Consider the following 24,586-nt stretch of genomic DNA (forward strand, 5'->3'; position numbering starts at 1 on the left):
CTTTGTTCACGGTCTCCTTTGGGATCAAGATGCTGGATACGGGGCACAGTAGTAAGCATCTATAATGCCATTTCTTTCATGGAAGTCTGGTGTCATCTGCAAGAAATCCCAAAAGCTTTGGATAATATCCATAGTTTTAAAACACCCACAACCCACCTTTGAACCCTTCTGATGCCATCACCAGGAGCTGGATAAGAGCCAGCCTAAACATTCTCAATGATACAAAAACGATTTGTCCATTTATTCGTTCAGGCTGAGACTGCGACACTCCAGAAAGGTTTTTTGAAGCTTCCTCCAGCCATGTTTCTTCCAAAGTTCTACCTTCCCCACCCCACAAGGGAAAACAAACCACTTTGGGGACAATGGAAGGATTTTCTTTCTCTCTTTAACTTCTGGGAGATATTTTATGAAAAAAGCAGAGGAGAAGCTTGAAACTTCACTTCCTACATGCCAGAGCCTTAATCTGAATTGGGTCCTTGCAGGCTTACTGTGGAGTGCATTTAGTTTGGTCCTAAAAGCATCTACGAAAAGGAACCCTGGGAACTGCAGAAAAAGCTGATTCCAAACAGGCCAAGTAAAAATCATCTTGGACATCCTCTTAGATGTATCACTTAGAACTCAGTGGCTGACAGAAGACAGAATGAAACCATCATTTTATGAATTCTTCTTGACAGATATTCTTCAATCACACCATGTATAATATATAGATAGTGTTTAATTTGGAAAAGTCATGTTTATTTTATTTTTATCCTTGGCAACTCACTTTTAACTTTCTGTTTAAGGGGTCTCACATGGAATGGTCAGATTATTTGAAATGAGGCTTAGGTAAACGCAACCTAACTGTAATGTAATCCTTATCAAATGTAATATTGGAAAGTACTTTCTAAAATAGGTTAATTGGTACTTCTCGTCAGAAGTAGCAATCACTTTCTTATAACCAGATACAGAAGTGTCTTTCAAATGGGGAAAAAGTTAATTCTTTGCATGCTGCCAATACACTGCAAATGACAAACATGGATGGAAGCATGAATAGGTCAGCTAGGAAACCACATCATTGGGTATAGCTGCCATGGACTCATTAGCATGGCTAAAATAGGTTACCCCCAATGAGTTTTTATACTTGGTTTTAGTCCAGTTTCATGTTTTTTCCTTTAATTCTCAATATCCTAATTATATTAACTAGAAGCATTCTGAAGCATGTACAATGCGGCAGTCATATCATCTGATGACAACAGCAACAGTCAGACAACACAACAAGCCATGGTGGTTTTTTACCATTGTTGGTCTGTTGTGTTGTCTGAACCCAGTCATGGTATTTCACGATGGTAAGTTTGGTCTTTAGAAGGCACAGTAAGAAACAATGGTTTGTTCTATGGTTTCTCTGTACCACCATAGCTTGTTGTCTTCCACAGTCCTGGTACACAACTACCACAGAGTCCGCTGGAAAGAGTGTCAAACAGAGGAGTCACTCCAACCATCCAGCCTCAGTGTGCAGAGCAATGAACGAGAAGCAGGCAACACAGACAGGTAACAATGCACCATGGGATTTAATTTCAGGGTCAGTGGCTGATGAAGTACATGACAACAGTGAGCAGACTGAGCAAGGAGAATGTAAACATGCTAACACAGAAACCACTTGATCATCACTTGGGTAGATCTTGGCGAAAAACCCTGCAAATTCTAGTAACCATGCAGGTTTGCTTGTTGTGCTGTATGAGCTCAGTCACTCTGTCCTGTTGAAGAAAGGGGAATTTTGAAGGCTGCCCCAGACACATGCCATGGTTTGTTGTGGAACCCTACTTGCTCCCTCTATTCTGAAAATAGTTTTATGTTGCTTGTGAATCAAGGTGGCACCATCCATGTAAGCGAGGGAGAGATCAGCAGAATGTCTGGAATCCAAGGTTAGTATGAAAAAGTTTGAGAGATCTAAGGGAAAATGACTGAAAAATCCCACTGAGGATTGAGAATGCTCAGTGGTCACAAAACATTAAATCAATTGGACGAGAGAAAAAAATGACTTGTCTAGAAGTAGTTGGTGAAAGGGAGGCAATAATAGCATGGGATGTTTCAAAATACCACTGATCAGGTAGAGGAAAGGTTAGAAAGCAAATACAAAGAGGACAGCACAAGGCAGGCGGTTATATATCAGTGTCTCTTCTTCCAATGTTCTTCATTCTGTTCCTCTCTTCCTCTTTGAAGAATGAGCAAAGGAGGACAGAAGAAGACTCACAGATATTACATTAACAGAGAGAAATATCTCATTGTCTTGATGTGTCATTACTTAGTTCACACCAAGAAGTTATTTTAAACTTTCCTTGGGGACAAAAGTGAGAGTTGCTCACAGAAATCAATGTAAGGATTGAGCAGTAATGTGCTGACCCTGTTCAATGGAATGTATGCTTCAGGCTCTGAGCAAATGATAGTTTCAGAAATGGCATTAAGGATTCAAAGCTTCATAGGGCATGGTTTAGCGCTAGAGTAACAAACTGGAAAACTGGGGAGATGAACCAAGAAAAAGCAGGCATGGCATGGCACGGAATAGCCTTGAGTGTGTCATGTTGTGCAAGAACCACGCTATCTCTGAAAATGAGGAGAAACATAGGCTGGAGATTAATCTATGTCTTTAGACTCTTTGAGCACACTGGACTCAAATCTCACATACATACTTAGCAATGCAGATGCATCCTGAGTCTGTGGTTAATTATTTGGAACGCATATCCTTGTTGAAATACTAATCTATAGATGCATCAGGGGAGGCGGTTGAACATTAACAGTCCCAGAATGGTCAATTCTAGGATATCAGGAATAAAATAGTATTTAACATCATTTTAGCATGCAGCACAGCAGCAATGCAACCTGAGGTGTTTCTTTAAGAAAGACAAATTTAAGCCAGAATGTTATCTTTAAAAAAATATGAAAATGCTATGCTAAAGACATAATCCAATGTAAATCCCATAATCATCCTCAAAGGCTGGTATGAACAGTTACTCTGGCAAAAATAATAGGTAGGAAACTCAGCACCTTGTCAGTGTATTAGAAATGCCACACTGGGCCCTACGTCATAAGAAAAACAATAACTTAAAAGCTCATCTGCTACACACTTCAACATGCTGTTTTCTCCAAGTATTTAATTGAAAAGTTTGCAAGCAAAGACTTCCCAGGATCACAGACCAAGAATTGTTTTAAGAAGGAAAATAAACATTTATCAGATTAATAATTCTGCATACACACTTTGCTTAAATCCATTGATCCTTCGCAAAAGCTCTCACCGAAGCCAGCCAGCTGCTAAGACTTCAAACAAACTCAGAATGCAAACAACTTCTCAAAGCCTAATTGCTACCTATTCAAATGTACTACTACTGTTAAGCCATGGCAGCAACTTCTTATTGAAAAGGTTCAAATCCATTTCATTTCTATTCACATAACTTGTTTGCAAGAAAACAAGGTTTGCTATCAGTTACTTTTCATAATCAGTTTGGTCCTAATAGAAACCAAGGTTTGAAAAGCTCTCATCTAGTAAACCATTTTAAGTTACTGCTTAAGAGCAATAGCATGGCAACTTAATGGTTTGTCACATTTGATTTGATGCTACTATAGCTTTTGTGCCTGTGTACGTCTGTAAAATGCAGAAGGGTCAGAACTGTCTAGGGGCTATCCAATCTTTGTCACCATAAGGAAGGTCAATGAGCTGAGTTGTGCTCTTTAACATCACACCACCCCTAATGCTGTTCTTTCGTTGCTGGAGAGGTGTTTGTTCAGTGAATCTTACTTATGTGCAGGTCTTCCAGAAGCCATGGGAAAGATTATTTCAGAACTCAGAAAGAGTTCATATGGTACCTTACGTTGGCCTATGGCTGAAATCCTACATGGGAGTAGCTCCCATTGCTTTATACAGGACTTACCTGAGTAAACCTGCAAGTCTGTGACTTTAAAGTCATTCTTAAAAGTGAACCGCACTCTACAAAATCCACAGGATGAAGGCTTCTCATGGGCAAGCGGTTGGCCACTGAGTGAACACATCAGCTCCCGCAGGTTGTTTGTACGTCCCCCACTCCACCCCATTACGAAGCAACCTTGCCGAACCTGGCACCCTCCAGATGTTTTGGCCTACAATTCTCTAATATTGTGGCCACAGTGACTGGAGCTGATGGGAGCTGCAGTCCAAAACATCGGGAGGGCAGTAGGTGAGGGAAAGAAGTAGTTTGCAGAGACCTGCGCGATCGCCGCCTAGGTGGGGTGGGGTGCGGTGGGCGAGGGGACTGGGAGCCGGGGGCAGGACAGCCACGCTCTCTTGATCGCAGGTTGGGCACATCAACTCCAGCCTCACCTACTGGGAGTCAAATCCTGATCGTCCGGAATTCAAGGCGTGTCAGACGGGGCGAGTATGGAGGGGAGCCGAGGGGCGGCACAGGGAAGGGGTCTGAGGCGGCGGCTCCCACAACTAGCCCGGGATGGGGGGCAGCCACGTATTCCCGCGCGGGGAGACGGACCCTGCTCCCTGGTCCCGCGGAAGTTTTCCTCGCCCGTCTCACGCAACCCGTGGCCGGCGCCTGGCCGCCGGGCGCGCTGCGCTTACCGGAGTCCGCGGGCCGGGGTCTGCCGCTGTCGCGCAGGTAGTAATTGAACTCCAGGCAGCGGTCGTTCTCGACCGTCCCGTCGGAGCAGAGCTCGACCAGCAGCTTCAGCGCTTTCTGGCAAATCTCGTCCTCCCTGCCACCAGGCATGGCCCCCCAGCATCCTTGTGAGTGGAGAGGCGCTCTTCGGTCGCTCGCACGCGCCTCCTCGGCCGCCGCCGCCGCTGCCGCTGCCGCCCGCAGTCCGCTTGCCGCCGAGGCACCTGGGCGCCCGCCCGCCCGCAAGCGGCAGCAGCGACGCCCCTCCTTGCCGCTGCCCCGCGCCGTCCCGAGCTCGCCGCCGCTCCCAGCTTCGCCCCGCCGGCCTGGGCGCTGCGCTGGAGCGGCCAGCGCCGTGCGCGCAATGAGGGAGGGCCCCGCCCGGAAGAGGAGGAGGAGGCGGAGGCGGCGGCGGCGGCGGCCCCGCCACCAGTTGCGCGCCAGCCGAGGCGCCCCGGCGCGGCGGCGGAGCGGGCTTGCCTCGGCACCGAGCGGCGCCGAGCGGCTCTCCCTGGCGGCGGGCGCGCTCCCTGCACGGGCACCCCGCCCACGGGGGAAGAGGCGCCCCGCAGAAGCTCGCCTTCGGGTGCCAGCCACGTGTCGACCACGAATTTATGCTCGCCGCTACAGATTCCCCTCGGGGACGCGGCTGATGGACGAAACGAGGACCCCCGGCCCTGAACTGAAGCGCCGCAAGTGAACTAAGTGGACGCGATCGCTTTTCCTGTGCGTGAACGTGGGGTAGCCTTCCTTTTGGAATGCCTCTAGATGTAAGAACAGCAAATGCAGCTCTCCTGACGCGAGAATTCTGCTGATACGAGAACCCTGTGTACTGACATTACTCCCTAGACGCGCACACGAGCGCGCACCCTCCTTTTTTTGGGGGGGGGGGGAAGAAGACGAATAAATGAGCCACTGGTTCCCAATGCAGAGCGAAATTTGCCTCAAGGTAGAAACCTTGACGTCTGAACCCCGTGCTTGCCACAACCCGTGTCCTGCACGGTTGGGGCGAAACGAAAGTACGCCACGACTGCAAGGAGAGCCCTTCTCCCTGCACATCGGGCTGTGGGTGAGGACGACCCCTCCCCCCAATGTTTTTTCCCCCAGACCTAAACATTTGACAAGGAAATTTTGTTATGGAAATTGTAAGAAAGTGTTTATCTTTCATCTGAAATGCTTTAATTTTGCATTGCTGTTGTAGAGGAGCCTGCCCAGTTATCCCTAAATGCAGCTGAACTTTACCTGAGATGAAGGAATATTTAGAGTTATGGGAACAGTTGCAACTACATTTTGAACATGTGAATGTTTATAAAGGTAGTTCTTTAAAACACTTTTTGGTTCATGTTTATAAAGGTAGTTCTTTAAACTACTTGTTGGTTAAGTGATGGACCAAGCACTTGGATTCCTTAGTCATTCAGACAAAGAAGTTATTCCTTAAGCATTCAGATTAGTCAGTGCATCCTCCCCTTGTGAAAACAGTCATCTAAAACTGAAGCTATGAGATTGCTCAATTAGATCTGTAGTGTTTCTTTTCCTTGCTCAAACTGTGCTAAAAGGATATCATAAACCCCTAAACATCACAAGAAGAAACAAATTGACTGTACTGGGAGATAGTTGCAAGAAATGTAAAGGGTTCCAGCAGCATTTTTAACTAGGTGAGCAAGCATGTGGACTTGTGGACCATGAAAGCACAATTAAGACACTTTTGTAAATGCCCCTGCACCAGGAGAGCAAGATAAACTCAGTGCACTGATAAGTAGGATTCCAGGGCAAAATATTGACCACGAAGAGGCATTCAGAAGGCGATGAAGGAGATGGCACAAAGTGGGGCGCAGCAGCCAATACTCCAGAAGACTGCAAGGCATTCAGAATGATCTTGAAAGGTTAGAAGACTGGAACAGAAATAACAGAATGTTAACAAACACTTTACTTAGGCTTGGCAAGACGATATCTAAAAAGGATCTCAGAGTTGGAATGAGTTGCAAGTTGAGCGTGAGCTAGCTCTTCGATGTGGGTGCAAAAACAAGCAGATGCGAGTTTTGGTTGTACCAATAGAAATACAGTTTCAGAATCACAAGAAGGGGAAGCTGCACTGCTGGGAACTCACCTCAAATTGCACATCCAATTTTGGGTAACATACTTTAAGAAGGATCCAGATAAATGGTAATGAATTCAGAAAAGGGTATCAAAGATGATCAGGGGACTAGATGTACTGCAGAGGATGAAATGTACTAAAAGAAAAATGGAAGGGGCTGGGTATGTTTAATCATGAGAGAGAAGACCAAGGAGGATTTGATAGTACTTTTGTCCAAGGATGTCACACTGAAAAGGACTATAATCTGTTCTATGCCTTCTAAGACTGTACAGCACAAAATAATAGGCTTAAGGTACAGGAAGCCAGGTTTTGATTGATAAATCAGGAAAAAGATACTAATGGTCCAAGCAGTCATACAGGGGAACCCTTTGCTGAGGAAGCTGGAAGTATTCAAGGAAAGATTGGACCACCATCCATGAAGGATGATTGAAGCTACATTTCGGGACTAAGCATGGAGTTGGCCTAGATGGACCCTTCCAGCTCTGAAAGACTATTCCTGCTTTTGCTTATTCTTGCCTTTTTACTCGATGGTTATTCTTATTGCTTCTGTCTCCCCACCTTTTTGTTAATTGGTGGCAAGAACCATCATAATGAACTTAGTGAACATTTTTGAATGTACCTACATTTCAGTGTGGCTGCAAAATTAAAATGAAAACAGCTTACAGATTTGTCTTTTCCGGGTCTGCAGTGCAAACCAGATAAACTGGCCACCTACTTATTGGCACTTCCAGCAGAATTTTCAGGCTGGCTGCAGGCCTGGGTACACATTTTCTGGTCCAACAGAAGAACCTGAAATGGCTTGCCTGCCTCCTCTCTGTTCTAAGAGTGAGGGAGGAATAAAACAAACCATGCATTCTTGGCTGCTTGATTTTTTGAGAGCTGCTTTTTCACAGAGCTTCTGCTTTCTCCAGGCCCTGGCAGGCGTAGTCCCGAATGGCTGAGGGGGCAGTGGACTGGCACATACAGTTGTGTGGTACTGCTAGGTTTGTGTGAATGCATCGAGATTCTAACTGAGGCAAAATGGACAGCAGAAATTCAAGGCTTTTTGCTGCCAGCAAATGGCAACTCCTGACTTTCTCCCCAGATACTCTTGGGCATTCACCAGCTCCCAGTACAACTTACTTTGCAAGGTTGTTGTGACAATTAAGAAAACTAGGAGATCATATGTACCACCTTTTGCTTTACCATCTCGGAACACTTTTGCCATATTACGCTGTGCATACATCAAAATATTCAGAGGAGACCCTTCTGTGTGTACCATCATTGCAAAACATGTATCATGGATCTGTGAGACAGCCTATGCTGGTGTTCTGACTTTGGAATGTCCTTTTAAGGGTGATAAATTTGCTGTTAATCCTGTACTTACAAAGAAGGGGGGAGGACTGATTCTGGTGATAAAGGAGCAATGCAAATGTTAATTAATCAAGAAATAACTCCTGCATGGAAGGCAGCATATATCTGTAATTTTTTGAATAGATCTATTTGAAAATTCTCTCACACTGTGGAAATGCGAGTTGTGCAAGTCACTGACTCTCAGCCTAACATGCCTCATGGGGACGTTGTCAAGATACAGTGCGATCTACTTTCACTCCTTGCAACAGGAAGAAGGGCAGAATATAAATGTGAGAATCAATGAATGGAACTTAAACAGGCCATCAGGTGAGTTTATACAACATACCAAGCCACCCCAAGATAAACCATCCTGAAAAGAAGTTTTTTTGCACAATAAGCCAAATTACCCCAACAGATGATCAGGTGCACAGCAGCTTGCCATGGGCTACCTTCTCATTTGTCCGTATGGCCATTCCTGGCATATGTCCCAGGAGCCTTTGTGGCAGAACTGGTTTCCTCATTCTATCAGCATCCCGTCAGAACTGGGGTTGTTGGCTTCTGAGGGAAACTCCCCCCATTTTCTGATGCCCATTTGAATGTGGTAAAACATTTTCTAATTGGAGCTAATTATCTGAGTTCTTATGAATGCAGTAATACATTTGCAAAGTGTGTGTGTGTGTGGATTCCCAGCAAGGGAACAAGACCACCAGTTGTCTGTTTAGACAAGCACACTGCTGTCCCCACTCTCATCCATGTCTTGGTCCATTTCATCCTTTCAGAGGGAAACTTCCACCCAGGAAATTATTTTCTGAGCCCTTAGAAATGCACCAACACATTCACAAACTCTTTCTCCTGCCCTCAGTGTCTTGTGCAAGTGCTCAAGACCACCTCTCTTTCCAGTCTCCTTTTAAATGTCATTCCCCACTTCCCTTACTAACAAACCCCTTTTTTGTGAAGTGAAAAAGGACCTTCCTGTTTTCCAGTGTAGCATAAAACTTCCTTGCAGAGTACTACAAAATAAGTTACGAAGCAGATGTGTACATAAAGGATTTCTCCAAGAAGCCTTTTTAAGCCAGAAATTTTCCCAACCTCCTGTGCAAAACCTCTAAGGCATTAGTGGGGGCTGCACAGACATGCTATACAAACTTCTGGGAGCTTGCTTGTTCTGTAGACATCCCTCTGCTAGCTGATTTGGGGTGGTGTTTAGAGGACAACCCAGACAGCGTTCTTCCTAGGCACTCCAAGCAGTAGAATGGAAATAGAAATCTACTGAGAGAAACTGTAACAAGAAAGAGCATGAGAGTATGTGAGAAAAAAATATACACACAAAGGATAAAATGTCAGGATAATCATAACACTATGGGTAGCCTGCAATAAAAGGCGATTCTTCCACTGTTTCCCTTGTTGATTCTGATGGAAGAAGAGGCCACTCTTCTAACAATTCTACTGTAATATTTATATACATTTGGTGAAATATCTTACGCCTTCTGTGTCTCACTACCTACCCCCATTCAAAAATCATTACGGTTGCTCAGCTAATTGTCTTGCAATTATTTTTTATAAATAATGCATGCTCATGAAGCCGCATGACAGTTGGAAGGGGAAAGCATTATATTTTATAGCAGAAAAACAAAGAGGCTTTTTGGTTTAGAAATGGAGGTACGGGCAGCTTTTTATGTAAATGAAAAAAAATATTCCTCTGTGTAAGTCAGGGATAGACTTAATCACATGCCACATCTATTTGACCTATTTAAAGGTATGTCGCATTTTACAAGCTCCATGCAGAGCCAACACGATTTCATAGCTTCTTAAAAAAAAAAGTCCCTTAATCAATGCAAGTTACCATGAAAGATGAAAATGAGTCTGAACAATTTCTATTATAGCACAGGGTTCATATAATTGGATGAACACTATGCTGTACTGCTAGATGAGAAAATATTTTGAGTTCTTGGATTATTCTGTTACCTTAGCCCAGTGCAATCCTCGGTCTGCTGGACAGCTTCTAGACAGTCACAGGATTGTTCAGATTCTCAGGTACAGGGTCAGAAAGGTGCTCCAACCTCATAGGTTGGCATTGGCCATTAATCTGCTGGAACAAACCATACCTGCTGCTTCTCTGAGGTCATAAGAACAACCTTGGAGAAGGGCTTGTGGTGGTGTTGCAGGGGGCATGGAGGGAAAGAGACTGACACTGCCAAGATAAGGTACATCTTGGTGGCACTTCAGCGTTCTTCACTCCTGCTCCAAAGTGTCATGGAAGTGGCCTTCTGCTCTGCACTCCTTGTGGACTCCATAAGATGCTTCCAAGTTCAGAGGAGTGTATACTATCTTCATAGCATCTGAAAACGCTCTCAAATGCTTCCCCGGGGCAGTTTCTTCCTTTTGCTTTTGGCCTAGGCAAGCATCTACCATCAATCCATCAAGTTGTTTTATTTTTCAGAAAGCTGGAAGTGGGCATTCTCACGCTCCTGGCAATGCCTGTCCACACTTCATGGAGTCTTAGTGGAAAATGTAGTCACTTGGTAACAGGAGCAGGCAACATGTGGTTTGTGGGCTGCATTTCTCTTTTTCCTTGAACCAGCAAAATTAAGTCTCTTTAGAGGCGGTGGGGAAAGGACAGTGATCCTGGCTTCAGAGATCCAGTGACCCCTCTTGAGGGCCCCCACCAAACTAAGTAAGAGGTTCCGCCCCCCACCCCCACCCCAGACCCCTTCCACTACACCCTTGCTCTGACAGGAAGCAGTACAAACCACGGAGGATGGTTCTAAACATCCCTAGAAAAACAGCCTCTGCAAAGGTCTGTCTATGGGGGGTGGACAAATGGTCTTGACTTTCACCAGGGGCTGAGATGGAGTTTTGGCTTCTTCAAGCTCTGTGATTCTATGCTTCTGTCCTTTCTTCAAGTTCTGTTTTCTTCTTCAAGCTAGGTCTTCTCTAAACTCTCCACATAAGACATCCGGGCAAGGAGAATAGCCTGAAAGCATATGCTGAATGTCTTCTGCTAAAGGAGAGCAGATTTCACATGATGCTCCTACACAGAAGACTGGACAGGAGCCCTGTGTGAGCTACTCACCGTTCTTCAGCGGAAGTTCAAGGCACATCAGTGTATGGCACCCAGCAAAGCCCATGCTAAGCAGCACAAGCAGAAGCTTCTGTAGATGGACAGGCAAAGCGGTGATGGGACTACAAGCATTAAGGCAGTGAAGGGTTCAGGTTAGCACTTCACTAAATGTTCATATTGCTTAATAGAACAGGTTGATGTGATGGCACTGCTGCTAAGGCTCAGAAACTTGAATGAAATGGCATTGCCACAGAACTAATAATTTGTGGACAGTGCTATAGTTTTACTGATTTGTTTATTTTGAAATGTGACCTGCAATTGGTGGAATATACACATGCATCCCCAAACAAGAACAACAACCCATCAAATGCAAATGTAAACCACAGCTAACAATTATATTGATATATGGACGCTGTATCAGATGTCAGTTATATTTTTGTATGTTATTCTTTTCTTTCTTATACCATATACGAAAATAGTTTTCTATTTAACCCACATTAAATACAAATGTGGTTTCGGAAAGAGAGAGAGAAAAGCAAACGAGGCCCAAATAAAAAGTATTAAAATCCATCATGTATTACTAAATGAAGGGCAGACTAAAACCATTTCAATCATAACAGTGGAGGAGACAATCATCAGCTCATACTAAAAGCCAGGTGAATCTTTTAACCATTTTGCAACTTAAACAAACCTGGAGCTGAACGAAACAGCTGGCTCAAGAGGGCCTTCCACAGCCAGCAGCTCTGTCTTGTATCCCCTGGTCTTTTCACACAGAAATCAATTGCTGTTTACCCCAAATCATTTTCCCTTTCTGCTTTGCTTTCTTATTTCCACAGTCTCACCTAGGTGGGAAAAGTACTTTGGCTGTTGCTATTATGAAATAAATGGTTGGGAGCTGGGAACTCTTGCAGATTTACTGCAAATCACGCAGAGGTCAGCCTTATTCTTCCAAATCATGGTCTACCCGTTTTCTTCCTAGTGCTCTTCCATCGTGGTTGCTTCCAGACAGAGGCCCCCTAGTGGTAGCGATCAGAAGGCATTGTTCAGATGTTCCTTTTTTCCCTCCTGCATGAAAAGATGGCAGAGGCAGTAAGAAAACCAGGGAAAGTCACTAACATTGGCAACTGTGTGTGCGCAACTTGTACACCTCTGTAAATAAAGCAATTGAATGGCATCGTAAGAGAACTGTCTGGAAGTACCCTGGAATAATAGCGCTGGTGTACCAAATATGGTGGGAGATCTATACTGCCTCTGAAAAGTGTCTTTTATTGCCTCCCTAGCTGGGCTGTTGGCCCAAAATTTAAAATCGAACAGCAGCAGCAGCAACCAGCACCAACATAACAGGAAATAATGGGCAAATACCAGCCCTACTGACCTCCGTTGCCCAACCTTCTTCCAGCTAAGAGATCAATTTTTGTGAAGATATAATTCTCATCTCCTTAGTGTTACTCTCCATAGTTTGAAATGGAGTTGAAGCTGTAAAATGCCTATTCTTGTCACAGTCCAACTATTTTTTAAACACACTAAAGGAAAATCTGGATTCAAAGAAGAGACAATTTTCACAATCGCCACCATTGTCCCACAAATTTCAACCCCACGCACTACACTGTTCCAGTGTGTCTCTCAATCTTCCAGGAATAATTAGCAAATATCACCCCCTCCCCCAATGGGAATGACCCATGATCCGAGTTCCAATCATCAGAATACAATGCAAAAGTACTGGAGTGAGTCGCAAATTTGATGCATTGAGGACTTCTGCATTTCAGTTTCCAAGAGAATTGTTTATGATGCTGTGGCCTTTGGCTTGCATATTAATAACCTTGACCAGCTGATTGAATTATTGTTTGATTCTAGAGATGAATTGGCTTTCCAGTTTGGTTTATTTGTTACTTCCCCACCTTTAATTAAGAGCTTTATTGCACTGAAGCAGGTGTGATCCATTTAATAAATAATAAATCATTCGGCTTCCCCAGTGTCCTACAGCACATCAGTGCTCGGAAGACTGCTCAGTACAGCTTTCATAGGTTTACTCCACAGGAGTCCCGTAATCTGCTTATGTGCCCAAATTAGTTAAACAGCATTGCAGGGTTTTGCTTGGTGAATGATAGCTAAGCAGCTCCATCACAGCATGTCCTCATAGAAATGTAGGATGTTTTGGGCAAAGGAAGCCACATCCAAATCTCTTAAATACAGCAAAGCTTCCCTGAAAGCCCTGCTGCATTTTGAAAATATTTATTCACTAGCAAATATTCCCTTTCTTTGGACTTGGGTACATTTCAGGAAATGATCTCATAAGTGAAGCAGAAGGAAAGCAAACAGCCCCGAATACAGTCACAAAGACCAGCATGTCTTGATGTCTAGAATAACAAACCAGGAAGGTCAATATTCAGAGAGCCAGTGTGGCGTAGTAGTTAAGAGCATGGGACTGGGTCTCAGGCGATCTAGGTTTTAGTTCCCGCTCAGCCATGAAGCCAACTGGGTGACTTTGGGCCAGTCACAGACTCTTAGCCCAACCTACCTCACAGGGTTGTTGTGGGGATAAGATGGAGGAGGAGAATGATGTAAGGTGGCTTTAGCCCTTTGTAGGAAAAAGGCAGGATATACATCGATAGATAAATAAATAAATAAATATTCTCCACCTACCCAGTTGTATATTATTACGACTCAAGAGTAGCTACATTCTCGTTATTAGCGAGTATCCACATGCTATTAAAATAGATGGTTTGGTATGTGTGTTTTGCAGTTTTCTCAAAGATCAGGTTTTTGACCTTTTCACTTACCTCTCACACACTGAAATATGTTTGCCCTTCAACTAAAAATGGTCCACAGGCTTCAGGAAAAACTCCAGATAGCCCAAGACAGACTTATAATAAAGTATTTCAAAGATTTAAAATGACACAGCATGAAAACATTCCAGTCGCACAACAGAGCACCAGTTCCCGGTGCTGGGCTTGTTTTCATAAACATTTTACAGCTGAGTCATTCCACCCCACATTCATATGCCCAACATTTAATATCAGAGTAAGGCCAAGGTCTCGAGGTGGCCCAGCTCACCCACATAGGCTGTTTCTCCCTCGTGATAACATCCTTTGGAAAATGCAATCAAAGCCAATGGAATCTGGGTCAAAATCCCTCTCAAGTTCATCCTTACTTATGCTTTGAGTTCTCTCCTCTGTTATGCATAACTATATCAGAGGGAAAAAATGTATTTGCAGACATCTTTTTTCTGGAAGTAATATTTGTTTTCCAGAACAGCTTTGCAATTAGCCTCTGACGACGCATCACGGTGTTGTGCACACCTGGACCATTTCTCTCAGGATGGCATGTTAATGGGCCACTAACCACCCTGGCAATCCAGGGTTTGGTGTCAGGGTCGTTGCACTCATGATAGATGGGCAGGTTCTCTAGGCCCAGGTGACCAGTCCCCTCGTGTGCACCAGGAATTCATGAGTGAGCTTCTTGGCAAGAGGGGTAAACACTGCTTGCTGTTCTTGTCAAGGTCACCTGGGCCATCACTCTGACCAGCTGCCCCACAGGAACTTGGGGCAACAGTGGCTGCATTTCACTGATTATGAGCCCTTTTGTACTCACTGCGGCCTTTCGGCTCCATTACCTATTCTTTTTCTTTTCTTTTCTTTTCTTTTCTTTTCTTTCCCAGAGATTATGAAAAGCAGTCTCCAGTCTGACACCTTCCAAATGCCCAAGCAGCACACTAAAGAGTCTGTCACTAGTTTGTCATCCTACCACTATTGTGCATACCAAATGCACGCATCATTTGATTAAAAAAAATAGACTTGTGCAAGTACAAAAAACCTGTGCAACCTGGTGAGCCTCACCTGAGCAATGGCTGCGGGGTGGACACCTTGCTGTCCAAGTGCAGAAGGCATCCCTCAAGGGCATTGACCCAGAGAGGCTGGAATGCACTTTATTTTTCACTTTACTTTCCCTTGATAGCCCTCAAGAGCTGACCTGGTCAAGAGAAACCAAAGCTGGAAATTATCATATTACGTCTTTGCCGTGCATGAGGCATTTTTGTCTGGGGTAAAAAAATGACCCCCTTTGTTACTAATTGCTAGGGTTCAGCACACTTCTACTATTGTATCACTTTTACCTACCTACAGCACACTCTCAAAGGGCTGATACCCTATAGATAGAAGGCTCTCAGCCCTGCCTCTATCCTCACCCAGACACATGAGACAGGAGGAACTACGGAGGCATTTTTACCTCCCATTCCTGCTTTTTAATCCCCCCGCCTCCCGCTAGACTGGCTTCTCAGTGGACAGAGAAAGAAATGAAGAGGCTTGTGCATACAGTGCAGCACCACATTCTTCCTCCTTCCTACCCATGGCACCACCCTGTTTTCTTTCTCCTGACTCTCTTCCAAGATTCCTCTTGCAACCTTGGAAGGAAAAGTCTCTGCAGAACTTTCTGCAGTGGTTGTGAGAGGCCACCAAACAGGATCTCCTTCTCCAGAGAAGGGAGATTAAGCAGCACTTTTTGTGGCTCTGTTTTGGTCTTTGACTTCTAACAGACAGTGCTGAGATTTGGCACTCCATGAATATGCTGAATTAATAAAAGAAATGATTTTTCAGGCACCTGCTCAGATGATGTGCTTTTCGTTTGACAGCTTTGGGTACCATCTTTCCCTGCAGAGCCACTCACAAAGATTTCTTTGTTTTGGTTAAATCTCAGCACATTAGAAGAATAAATGAACCCTGCTGTTGCTGCTCTAAGTGTTTGGAAAGAAAAGTTGACTTTCTTCTTTAGTTTTCCAGGTTGTGACTGTTCCTAGAATCTCGCCAGGGCAAACACAAATAACAGTAGCGTCCTACTGCTAAAGCTACAAATGGATAGTAAAGTCTACATTCAAGGCCTTAGAGGTAACACAGCTATAAAATCTGAAGATATAGATCATAGAATCTGTGTATGCATGCAGAATTTATGCAAGCAATATTTTTAGCTGAGCAGAAGTGGTGCTAATCGCATAAAACTGTATTGGGAAGAGCTGGTAAAGAGGAGCTGAAGGATCACCTATTTCTATTGTTACCAGTAGGCAGTGAGATTCCTGAATTCTGGTGCCCCAACTTTGCAAAGGGATGGTGCTGGCAAGGATGATCAGGAGGAAGATTTGAGCAATGGTGGTGAAGATGTACCACAACTCTAGTCCTCTTCCCTGGCATTAAGTCACTGCATAGATGCAACAGGAACACAGAATTATAGGCAGCTGTCTTTCATTGATTGGGTTCAAACAATATGATCAGCCATAATGGCTTTTTAGGTGGAAGGGGCTTGTCAGAACCCAATCAGAATGGTTGTCTGCTGAGTTCAGACAACCCAACAAACCACTTCTGGCTTATAAACTACCATGGCTGATCATGTTGGGTGAGTCCAGTCACCCTGTCAGTCCCTTAGTCATCAAGGCCAGTATTGTCAACACTGATTGACAGCAATGGCTCTCCGTGGCTTCAGGCAGGGATCAAACCTGAGACTTTCTGCATATAAAACATGAGCTCTGCCACTGAACCACCCCTTGTACCCACCTTTGAACCTCCTTTCCTTAACTGCACACATTATACTTCCTACACTGCGCAACATATTCAAGAACATTGCAGAAGTCTTCCGTACATAGTTTTCTACCAGGCTAACCTGGATGAGTGGGTATTTCCTCCGCAGAGGATGGCACTGCTATTTGCTTGTCAGGATATATTAATATTGATTGATTGCCCTTGTAGACAGCCCAATAACCAAGCTCTCTGGATGCTGTACAAGACATTTAAAACATAACATACACATGATAAAATGATGAATAAAACCAACACCAAATACAACCAAGAGATAGGCAGAGCAAGGAGTCAAAACACTCTCTCACATAAACCCAAAGCCAAACTAGCAGCAAAATAAGAGTGCTAAGATTTAATGTCACAAAGAGCTTGCAAAACTCCTAGGAGAACAGAAAGGTCTTCTCCTAGCCCCCAAAAGGACGTGATGTAGCACCAGATGAGCCTCTCTGCAGAGAAATCCCACAGGCAGGGTGCCACTAGTGGAAAGGTCCTCTTTTGTAGCCATACTACTACCCTTATTTGCCAGGGGCACCTGAAGGAGGGCCTCCGGCTACCAGTGTCAGAATGAGTGGTGGTGGGACTTCCATATGGATGTCTTGAATGGTTATGGTGGTGATTTCTTTGTCGTGCAATTGCTGCCTCGTACTGCAGATGGTTTCTAAAGCAGCAGCATCTCTTGATCACAGGAAGCAGTGGTGGATCAAGGGCCCTCATTTATGAACTTTATACATAGGATACTTCCAGTGACCTACTCTTGGGTTGTTCAGGTGCAACAGGTGGTGATGATGGTGACCTGGGTTCAGAATGTGTAGAAGATGTTATTCTTCATCTGCATTGCAGTCCCTTCCCATGTGTCATGGATTTGGGGATGCGTTGAGAAGACTGAAGGCAGGTAAGTAAAATGGTACACAAAGCCCCTTATCTGTCCAATGCACTGTGACAATGGCAGCCCCCTTGATTACAAGCCCATGGCACAAATGAAATAAAACGATGGGTTTCCCCACCTCTCTCTAGCAATGCCAGCACCCAAGAGGAAAGTGCTTTTTCACTGGACTGTCACATCTCCGAGGTTACTTATTTTTAGAAGATGCTCATACTTCAGTGCCTAAGTAATTTTCTTCACTACAACTTAGAGTTCCTTCTCTACATCCACCAATTGCCTTAGAGTACTTTAAAACTTCCTAGCTGCCCGGTATAAAAGTGTCAGCAGTTTAAGGTCCTCACCTTCCTCTGGCCCTTGAGGACACTTCATTAGCCTGGTTTCAGGATCGAGGGACCCCACTTAATTGGCACTGAGCAGAAACTCTCCCAGTGTGTCTGTTCGAGAAATAGCAGACAACATGATGTTCACAAGCTGAGCTTGGCATATGTGGGTTCGGAGACGCCATGCAGGAATCGAAAAGGAAGTCCGCCCTGACAGTCAGTTCAGTTAACATACATGCCTTTAGTACTTGTCAAACAGACGTCTCTCCCTTAGTCTGTCTCCATGTTTTGAAGTATAGACAGCGCTCAGGAGCACCCTCTGACTTTAAAATAACACATGCGTGCAACTGTTAACATGATCATTCCTACCATCAAAGGAGGCATCACCAAAATGATTAGGAAGCTTATATGGAAGAGCAGCAGTGCTCATCCTAGCAGGTGGGCCCCTCCCGCTGCTTGCTCCTGCCTCCTCTGTCTTTTATACTCCTAAGTATTACGGGGTAGATGCTGCCTTGCAGCCTTCCTCTGAAGGTGCTGACTCAGTCCCACCCATGCGCTATGGGATGGCATCTACCTCATATCCATCTGCGGAGCTGCTTTCTGCAGCTACATACACGGTGCCTGCTACTTCACTGTCAGGCGCTAGGGCTATTCACACATGACTCTCAGGAATACCACAAATTACCTTTCTTACCTTGTGTCCTGTGATTGCACCTTCGTGAGGTGGCTACTCACGAGAAGCTTCTGCACACCTCTTCCCCCTCTCCAGATGGTGGCATGCATCCCATCAGCCTCTGTGGCAGGAACCAGTCCCACCATGCACCACTCCTGCCTGTGCCTCCTTCCTCTCCTCCACTGGCCTTGCATTGCCCTGGGTGGGTCCTCAGAGGGCCACCACTTTTTTCCTGCTGCTGCTGCTGCTGCACAGAGCCCCGGTCTCTTCGATGGAGAGGCATGGTGGCTCCGTGGCACCTCTGTCTACCCACTGGAGTAGCACAGTGGCTCTGCAGGCACAGCAGAGCAGCGAATAGGCAGGAGGGCCTCACACAGCTGCCCCTGTGGCCACTGCCACTGGAGCCCTCCCTGTCCACTCCCCCAGTGCATGCTCCCCGAGGCCCAGCTGCTGCACCAGTGCCACTCCTGCCCCTCGGGCAATCGCCCATCTCCCTGCCCAGTTGCCTCTGGGCTGTGTTGCCTGCTTCACACGCCACCTGGCCAGTCCTTGAGATCACAAGAGGTGGGGGGACAGAGGGACAACACAGGAGCCGGGGGCCAGCACTCACGAGGCGCCTGTGTGGCCCTCTGCACAAGGTGGACGTCCTGACCATTGGGCAACCAGTGGGCAGGCGGGCAATTGGCCAGGCGGTGGCCATGGCAACTGTGTGGCAGCTGGGCCCTGGGGAACGCACACTGGGATGGAGGACAAGGAAGGCAGGGGCAGCCAATCAGTTCCTGTCCACCAGCACCTCAGCTGTTGCTAGGCCAGCAGGACGGAGGAAAAAGGCAGCTGGAGCAGCTGCTCTGCTGTCGAGCTGACTGGCTGATATGGGGAAACCACAGAAAAACATTGCAGCTCTGGCTTCATACATAACAAGAAGCAGTGTGGGAAGGTGGAACCCATAAAGCAAACTCTTGGTTCTCTGTGGTGATTCATGGTAACCAAGTGTGCCATGTTTCACTGTGCTTTTTGTATTCACACATTACAACAAGCCATTCCTGCCATGGCTTGTTCTTAGGTGTGAATAGCCACTGAGTTTTGTTTGGCTTTGTTTTGTTTTAATATAAGTCAGTAAGTAAGAACATAACCTTGGGTATAAATTTGTTGCCCTAAGAGCTAAAATTTGGTTGGTTGATTGCTTCTCAGGAATCCAAACTCTGTTTCAGCTACGTTTCTCACGTTTGAGGATACATGCAGGGAATATCTGAGGTTTCTTTTGTGTGTGTGTGTGTGTGTGTGGGGGGGCATTCAATCAAGAGTCTTTTCCTCCCAAACATATGGTTTCGGAGAAAACCATATGTTAAATGATATGGTTAAACGATATCCTTAAAATGATATCTGCAGCTGGCAAGCTCATTGCAGTATTCTTTGTACCATGCAAAAAAAGTGTGTTGGAGTATTCAGTAGGATTTTGAGATGTTGCAAGGTGGTGTGCATGTTAATTCCAGTAATGACTAAATTGCATTGAAAATAATTGAACCTTAATTACTCGCAATTACTGTGTTCCATGGATCTTAGCAGGACTGTGGGACCTTCCCCCAGTCCAGAGTGAGCTTCAGCTCCAGGCATGGATTCTAACTCAGAGCGAGTGAGAGAGGCTGTGGTGTCAGGCCCAGCTGGGCGTAACCAGTGGCTTGGCTATGCAGCTCTGCCCGTGTCCCCACAGCCTGGCAAAATCCTACATAATAAATTAACACTTAAAATAAGTGTTAAATAAAAAGGTCTTAGCCTGATGCTGAAAAACAAATAATGACGGCGCCAGGTGGACCTCTCTGGGGAGCACATTCCATAGGTGGGGCGCCACTGCAGAGAAGGCCCTCCTCCGGGTACTCACCCTCCTAATTTCCTTCACAGAGGGTTCCCGGAGAAGGGCATCTGTTGCTGATCTCAAGGGGCGAGAGGGCATATATGGAAACAAGCATTCCCTTAGATAACCCAGGGCCCAAGCCATTGAGGGCTTTATAGGTCATAACCAACACCATGAATTGGGCCCAGACTTCAATCGGGAGCCAGTGGAGCTGACGGAGAATTGGGGTTATATGAGAACAACACCCAGTCCCCGTCAGCAGCCTGGCAGCTCTATTCTGCACCAACTGAAGTATCCAGACTGTCTTCAAGGGTAGCCCCACGTAGAGCGTGTTGCAGAAATCTAATCGGGAAGTTACCAATGCGTGTGTCACTGTCACCAGGCAATCGTTCTCCAGGAAGGGACGCAGCTGATAGATCAGCTGAAGCTGAAGGAAAGCGCTCCTCGCCACCACCGTCACCTGGGCTTCTAAAGACAGCTCAGGGTCGAGGAGCACTCCTAAGCTGCGAACCCTGTCCCTCAGAGGGAGTTCAACCCTATTTAGGACAAGGCCCAAGTCCCCCATCCCGAGTTCCGAACCACCCACCAACAGGACCTCCATCTTGTCTGGATTGACCTTCAGTTTATTGGCCCTCATTCAGCCCATTACCTCGGCCAGGCACCGGTTCAGCACAGCCACTGCCTCACCTGGATTGGTGGAAAACGAGAGGTAGAGCTGGGTATCATCAGCATATATATGGTGGATATATGGTGGATATATGGATATCCCAGGTGTTCCTTTAGATATCCCAGTCCCACGACTTTTAAGGCTTTAGATGTTAGCATGAACACTTTGAATTGGGCCTGGGCAATGACGGGCAGCCACTGCAATTGGTGGAGGACTGGCATGATATGTTCTTTAGGGGCGGCCCTTGTTGGCAACCGCACTGCTCGGTTTGGAATTAATTGAAAAGTCTGGACCATCTTCAAAGGCAGCCCAATGTAGAATGCATTAGAGTGATTCAGGCAAGAGGTTACCAGCACATGGATAACTGTGGTGAGGCTCCGCTCATCCAAGTAGGAGCATAATTGTTGTAATTTTATCATTCTATGTATTTTATCTCTTTTTAGTATTGGTTTTTTATTATTACATTGTGCACCACCCAGAGAGCCCTGTAGGGCTATGGGAGTGATTTATAAGCCTAATAAATAAATAAAAATAAATAAATTTAAAGAAGACTGTAGAATGGGAAATGGTAATTTGGCTGTAACTATTTTCAGACAGGAGGTAGGAAATCATTAACTGAAATTGCTCCATCTCTGTGGTGAGAGAAGAAAGAAGGTCATTGGATAATGGTGACTTCAGAAAATGTTTCCCTGGGAAATAGAGTGGATAAGTCATGTTCATGATTCACAATATGCATGGCCAGCCCTGACACATAGTAAGGTGAAGTGACTGGCTTCATGCAATAGGGAAGCAGGGAAGACTGGACCTGATGAAGGTAGGAAATGGAACCTGAAGGTGCAGCAAGACTTTTTATAGGGCTAATCTTTGTGAGCGGGCTTCTTTGGGGCCAACATCAACTATGCCTGGAGTCACAAAAAAGTGTCTTTACACAGTTCAGATGGACTAGTGACTGGAAATTACTCCCCTCCCCATCCATTATCCTAGTATGGGACAGACTCTTATAGCACTATCATTCTGCCTCATTCACAGATTTTTACAAGATGCCCAGATGTTGTCCTCTTCCATTTGTAACACTCCCATATTTTCCCATTGCTCTGTCCAGCCTTTTCCATTTAGGAGAAAAAGATGGAACAGATGCACATTAAATTCTAATTGCTTGCACTTGGAGCATTCCATCTGGATGTATCCAATATATTCTGACCCATTTAGACTGCAATCTTCTCCAAACTTACCTGGGGAAAAAATCCCACTTAATCTTCTTCTTCTTCTTCTTCTTCTTCTTCTTCTTCTTCTTCTTCTTCTTCTTATTATTATTATTATTATTATTATTACTACTTTGCATTCAAAGCCTGCCTTTTTCCCCTCTTCTGAACTACCTTCTAACAGAGTTTCATTTTATCCTACAACAACAACCCTGTGGGGTAGCTTAGGGTGAGAGACCCAGAATTGCCTCATGGCCAAAGTAGGGGCTAGAACCCAGATCTCGCATGTCTCCAGTGCAACACTCTGGCTCCAAGTCATACTTCTGATGAAATGGGTACAGCATGTAATTCACTGATCTTTGGCTGACATTATATTACATGTTTACAGGAGACCATTTGTGTGAAAGCAATAATAATCTGCATGGAAAGCTATTGCAAATCTGGACAGCCTACTAAAATGCAGAGACATCACCCTGCTGACAAAAGTTCATATAGTCAAAGCCATGGTTTTCCCAGTTGTAATGTATGGCTATGAGAGCTGGACCATAAGGAAGGCTGAGTGATGAAGAATTGCCGCTTTTGAATTGTGATGTTGGAGAACACTCCTGAGAGTCCCTTGGACTGCAAAGAGATCAAATTAACCAATCCTAAAGGAAATCAACCCTGACTGCTCTTTAGGGGGTCAGATACTGAAGATGAAGTTCAAATACTTTGGCCACCTAATGAGAAGGAAGGACTCCCTGGAGAAGACCCTGAAGCTGGGAACAATAGATGGCAAAAGAAGGAGATGGCACAGGATGAGGTGGCTGGATGGGGTCACTGGGGAGGTGAGTGCAGAGTTGGGTGGACTCTGGGGGATGGTGGAGGACAGGAGAACCTGGAGGAATGTTGTCCATGGGGTCACAAAGAGTTGGGTACAACTCTGCGACTGAACAACAACAACAACAACAGATCTTCATGAAAACTTGACAGTTGTGCCTGTCCAAGATGGGGTGAAAACCCAGCAGTGCTGTATTTAAAATCTTACAACGTGCACACTTTTTCCTATTTCCATTAGGACCATACCTTTACAAAGGAGAAATGCCATTTGAAGTTGGTGGCAAACAAATCTTTGCCTCTGCCTCTGCCTTGAGGCGCTGTATGCAGCCTGGCTTTCTGCATGGGCCAGCCTGTAATTCCTGAGAACATGCTTTTATCACTAAAGTGGTGGAGGGGAAGATGTGAGAATTATCCTGTCTTCCAGCAGAAGGCTGTGTTGGAAGACCTTCCAGTCCCATCAACTCTATAATTAGATTATTTTATTATTCTGTTTTGTGCTTTTCAGAATGGAAGCCACTAAGTTCTTCTACTGAGCACCAGTCTCCATGGCAAACTGGCATCTGGCATCACCAGTGCCTTCTAAATGGAAGCAACTTGACCAGCTCTGAAAGCATTAAAGATTTCCTCTATTCCGAGGTTATGCAAAATGTGCACCTTGATTTCCATTGAGTTTTCTGCCTCACTGCTCCAATATCTCCACTATCTAGTATCCCGGGCACCCTTGCTTTTAGGAATTGCAAGCATAGATCAGACACACTTCAGAATCTACTTTCAAATGTGGATGGAACTCGGTATTCTCATTGGGCTTCATGCCTGCCTTAAAACTCAACTTGCTTGCACCCACCTACCAACACTTTCCCACTGTGTGAAAAACAGATTTTGATCCAAAGTGGATTTGTGGAAACTATCTGCACCAGTAGAGCTACAATATATGTACAGTGGTAAAGTAAGCCGTCTGTAAGCTGTCCAGAGACGACAGTGATGGACAGCCTATAAATTTTCTAAATAAATAATGTAAATAATTATTGTAAATAGATACATATTAAATGTAATATTTGCATTGGAAATCAAACCTGGCACAGTACCCTAACTAGCATTCATTGTCTTTCTCATGATTATTCTTTTACTACCATATAGCTACTTCCTCTCATTCTTGTATGGCAAATGGAGGTGGAATCAAATCTGTCTCTGCCTTCTCCAGAACTTTCTTCCTCTTCCTCAAAATACTAGCAACCCAGAGTAATTGAGGCTCTACTAGCTTTGCTCGTATTCAATGGGCTTTGGGTATAAAAATAAAAAAGTATACCAGTGCCCCAAATGTGTCTGCCAGCATTTATGTCTTCAAAGGGAGATACTGCATTGCAATGTGTTTTATATATTCACTCTCTCACACCTGGAAAATGGGTGTGTGGGTTGAGCTGCTGTTCATCCATTTATTGACCCCATCAAATGTCATTCCATGCAGTGCAGTCTTCAGTGGTGCTTTGCTTGCTTTTTATTTTATATTC

The 24,586-nt window shown here is 45.0% G+C and overlaps 1 protein-coding gene across 1 annotated transcript in view; it reads right to left on the reverse strand.

Annotated features, from left to right (window-relative positions):
- Positions 1-4,724, reverse strand: part of SYT9 (synaptotagmin 9) — an 85,786-nt gene extending 81,062 nt beyond the window's left edge. Inside the window, exon 1 of the mRNA XM_044425886.1 lies at positions 4,577-4,724. Coding sequence (XP_044281821.1) covers positions 4,577-4,724 — 148 coding nt within the window. The remainder of the gene's footprint in view (positions 1-4,576) is intronic.
- Positions 4,725-24,586: the final 19,862 nt, after the last annotated feature.

Source organism: Varanus komodoensis, unplaced genomic scaffold (genome assembly GCF_004798865.1).
Source record: "Varanus komodoensis strain SLA01 unplaced genomic scaffold, ASM479886v1 scaffold16, whole genome shotgun sequence".
Classification (NCBI taxonomy): Eukaryota; Metazoa; Chordata; class Lepidosauria; order Squamata; family Varanidae; genus Varanus; species Varanus komodoensis.